Raw genomic sequence first — 3,962 nt, 5'->3', positions numbered from 1 at the left:
CAACGTTTCGACAAGGTTTGGTACCTGAGAATGACAAAACCTGGTCGAAACGTTGTACATTTGTTGTCATGTTAAACTTATATTAAAGTTTTTCTTCATTACCCATTTAAGCCGTCTCCAGCCATTATTAGTCTCAAAGTGGGTTCCTCGTCATCGAAAATATAATTAATAGTAATTATATGCAATTAAAACTGAAATGTTTATTTACTCTTACGTGTAGGATACTTTTTTGGATATAAAAACCGAATATCTTTGTATCAAACATCGAGTGTGGCATATCATTATAGGCGTAATTTAGGTTATATAGGTTCTACTACTAGGGTGTTAAAAATACGTATATAAGAAAATGCAAATTGGAGATCTACGCCATATCCAAGTGTTAAGAATCTTGCGCTATACAGTTGTATATATATAGACAGAGAGGATTTTAAAATCTTATACATGGCTAGTAATGAACGTGAGCTCAGAATAAAGAAAAGTCTATTAATTAATAGATTCAAACCGATATTAAATTAACATAACCTTGTAACTTATTTATTATTAAAGATATAAGTGTTAGCATTCCGTCTTTAGACTACGATTTTTATGATTTTAACATATAAACATATATTATATCCAAGTGTTTTAAAGCATATTCTTTAATTGTTCTAACACTATTTGTCATCTTAAGGTAAGATTTGCATCATTTATTTTTCTAAATATAATGTTTTCTGTTTAAATGACCTGCGAAAGTTTACCAATACTCTTTTTCTTGCTTTTTATATTAAAGAATGGTGAGACAACCATAGAGGCGATATCCTACGTTCTACACCATGTGCTGATTTGTGATACTCTGTTAGAATATTGCAGTTTTAAAATTATCGGAACTGCTGGCGATGAACGCTCTTAAAAGGTTTAATAACTGAAAATGGGTTTTATTCAGAACCAATTTTCTGCTTAATTATTAATACGAGTTGAATCTGTTTTATCTGTTGAATTTTGCGCAAAGATACTAGCGAGTTATCTTACCTAGCTGTCCTTAATTTAGCTAGTCAACACCACCCATTGACAAAGTTTAGGTTCCACTTTACCAATGTGAAGTAAGACTCACTATCATACTGACTGACTGACTTCGACAGCTGAAAAGGCGAACATTTTCGATGATGGAATTCGAGCCCACGACCCTCAGATCACGAATCGAGTACCCTGATTTTCAAACCATGCCAGTCCTAAATACTAGTTTAAATCGAATTTTTGATCTATTCTCATAACTTTACCAAAATAAAATAAAATTACGATTGTTGTGCAACCTCAAATACAAAAAATATTAACTTTAAAAAATAACAATGTGTTACCATCATGAATCAATAAGGAATAGATCACTGTCACAAGAAAGGAAGTATTCTTAAAAAACCCGATACTAACACACTGACTGATAAATTTAGAAAACTATTTGCATATTCAAAACACACTGATCATATGATGCACTAGGTTATAACCGAACTTTACAAATTCAGGAAATTAACTCGTACTATGCTTCATCTAGGTGTTTCCGACTTACATAGTACCATGTTCATCACGACCAACGCTGTCAAAAGACCATTTCTTTGGTAGGCTGTTCCAAATACTGTGTAAGTGCCTATCAGTAGCAGGAATCTTAAGAGAATGTCACTAGTTAAAATTATGAATATTGATTTCTGATTATGGACCAAGAAACAAATCATGGAACAAGTTGATAAACCGTGGCAGACGTCACATGGTTTTCGAGTAGACCGATTTCTTCAATAGTGACGAGGATTTAGCTATTTTTAATCACACCATGAGAAAGAGATTCAACAACTCCTTATTTCAAACTTGAACAAGAAAACACGGCTTCGGTGATTTTTAAAACTCGAATTCCAGACAATGAATCATTGGAACTTTGTGGTATGATCCGGCTAGTCACGTGTTATCCATTTGGGGGGGGGGGTACTGGGAATAAAGTATAAACAAGGAGAAAGTCATATGAGACTCTTAATCTTGCTTGTGTTTATCAGTCATTGCAAATTACTAGAACTGGTGTAATGGTGTATAAAGAGTTTCATTCCTTTGATTACTTAGAAGAGTAAATAACATTAACAGTGTATCTAGACAATGTTGACTATCATTGTCCCCTCACAATGCTTTATTTTCACCATTATGATGAAAGGTTCTTCCAAGATCATAACAAATCCCCAAGATCTTCTTATCCAACATGACAGTGACTTTAATCACCTTTCGTGATCATCATATTCATTATATCATGGTAAACTTGAACGTTGCATTCACCATCATAACCTTTGGCTAAAATCTGTGAACCACTTGCAAACCTGGCTCTTCGAAGATTTGTTTACAATTAAGCAAGCCACACTCCGGGTGTTTTTTGTTTTGTTGTTGTTTCGTGTTTTTTTTTAACTTTATGTTACTATGAACTTTTGTTTCGCAGCAAAAGATGTACTAACCCAGATAAGTTAAAAAAAAGTTGGTCTTATTATTGAAAATATCTTAAAGGCTAAAACAGGTAGTTTCTTTTACGTAAAATAAGTCATTATTCGGACCTCACTGACCCTAGAAGAACACTGAGTACACTAAAACGAAGTCGATAATCAAATACCTCTTTATCATCGATGTACCATTTGAGTCGAGCGGCCGGTTCAGAAGGCGCTGCGATGCACGTAACATCAACTACATCTCCTGGACCGTAACCGTCATGGATTCCTTTCATCACTGGATTTTTGTCCGGGAGGACTAAAGAAAAACACAGCAAAGCCACGTGGTTTGAACATTATTTTTTATACTTTCATCAGTGATCACACAAAATTAAGCCATGTAGATACAGATTACTTAAATATATCGTATTACTGAATTAAGTAAATTTTGTGTTTCGTAAGGCTTAGAGTTGGTCTAGTTAATAATATTTACGTCGGAACATATATCAAACTTACAAATCATTATAATCGTAAAGTGGTAGAAAACGTGAATACTGAATTAAACACAAGTGTTTAGTTTAAGAAATATTCCTTTCTATTTTCACATAAAGAATAAAACACTTTTAAGTATTTTAAATCATTATGCGTTGACAAAAATTACTTGATAAGAATAGCTACAGAAAACCGTAGAGTTTCTCGTTCTTACAACGTATAATTATTGTAAAATAATCACATAAGCTGTTAATTCAATGAACCTTTACCCTCTTGTTACATAATTTGTTGAATTAAGTAGTGTGTGTTAATAATGTATCTTTCATAAATTCGTCTTAGATATGTCACTTAATCTCAATTTCAAGGGACAAGTAATTATTATTTTTTTAATAATACTAATACAATAAAACTGATTATTTGTTTAGAGCACAATATTTCTGGAGCAGAAAGTTAAACACTTAACTTACATTGTTTTGATATTAAGCTCTCATAAAGTAATCATTCCGAAGGTTCGATATGTTTCTTTGTACTCATTAATCCTGCTTTGCTTTTCACTTTTCATATTTGTGTTAAGAACATACAGGTCAACTACAAACAGTTGTTGTAATATAAAGTTAACATATAGTCAGATATTATAACTGAAATATTGAGTACCAGTATAATATTACTGTTGTCTCTGAACGCAATATAACGTTATGGGACAAATCATGAATTATTATTAATGTAGTAATATTTATTAAAACATGATATATTGATCTTGTATTATAGATCTATGTAGTACTCACTGTTTCATGAAACTTGGTTGTATTACAAAATAACTACTTTAAGGCTAATTATGTTTTGTAACAGGAACTTTGATCCAATTTAAACCAAATGTTTGCCGTGAGTAGTCCATGCATGCTAATTTAAAGAGAAGAAATGCATTTGAATAAGCTTTACGAATCCCAGACAATTTGGAAGAAGTTTGTTCATGTTTTGGATTTAGTACACTTAAATTTAATACAACCAAAAAATGTACCAGTGATTACAATTTAATCACAAATG

The 3,962-nt window shown here is 32.0% G+C and overlaps 1 protein-coding gene across 2 annotated transcripts in view; it reads right to left on the bottom strand.

Moving 5' to 3' along the window:
* Window positions 1-3,962, bottom strand: part of LOC106467340 (synaptogenesis protein syg-2-like) — a 110,515-nt gene that overhangs the window by 22,575 nt on the left and 83,978 nt on the right. For both annotated transcript variants that reach the window (XM_022396196.1, XM_022396203.1), the window contains exon 4: window positions 2,612-2,745. In XM_022396196.1, the coding sequence (XP_022251904.1) occupies window positions 2,612-2,745 (134 nt within the window). The remainder of the gene's footprint in view (window positions 1-2,611; window positions 2,746-3,962) is intronic.

The sequence above is a fragment of the Limulus polyphemus genome, unplaced genomic scaffold, assembly GCF_000517525.1.
Source record: "Limulus polyphemus unplaced genomic scaffold, Limulus_polyphemus-2.1.2 Scaffold79, whole genome shotgun sequence".
In the NCBI taxonomy this organism is placed as follows: domain Eukaryota; kingdom Metazoa; phylum Arthropoda; class Merostomata; order Xiphosura; family Limulidae; genus Limulus; species Limulus polyphemus.
Note: the sequence above shows the minus strand (reverse complement) of the source record. Positions and strands in the feature narration are given on the sequence as shown.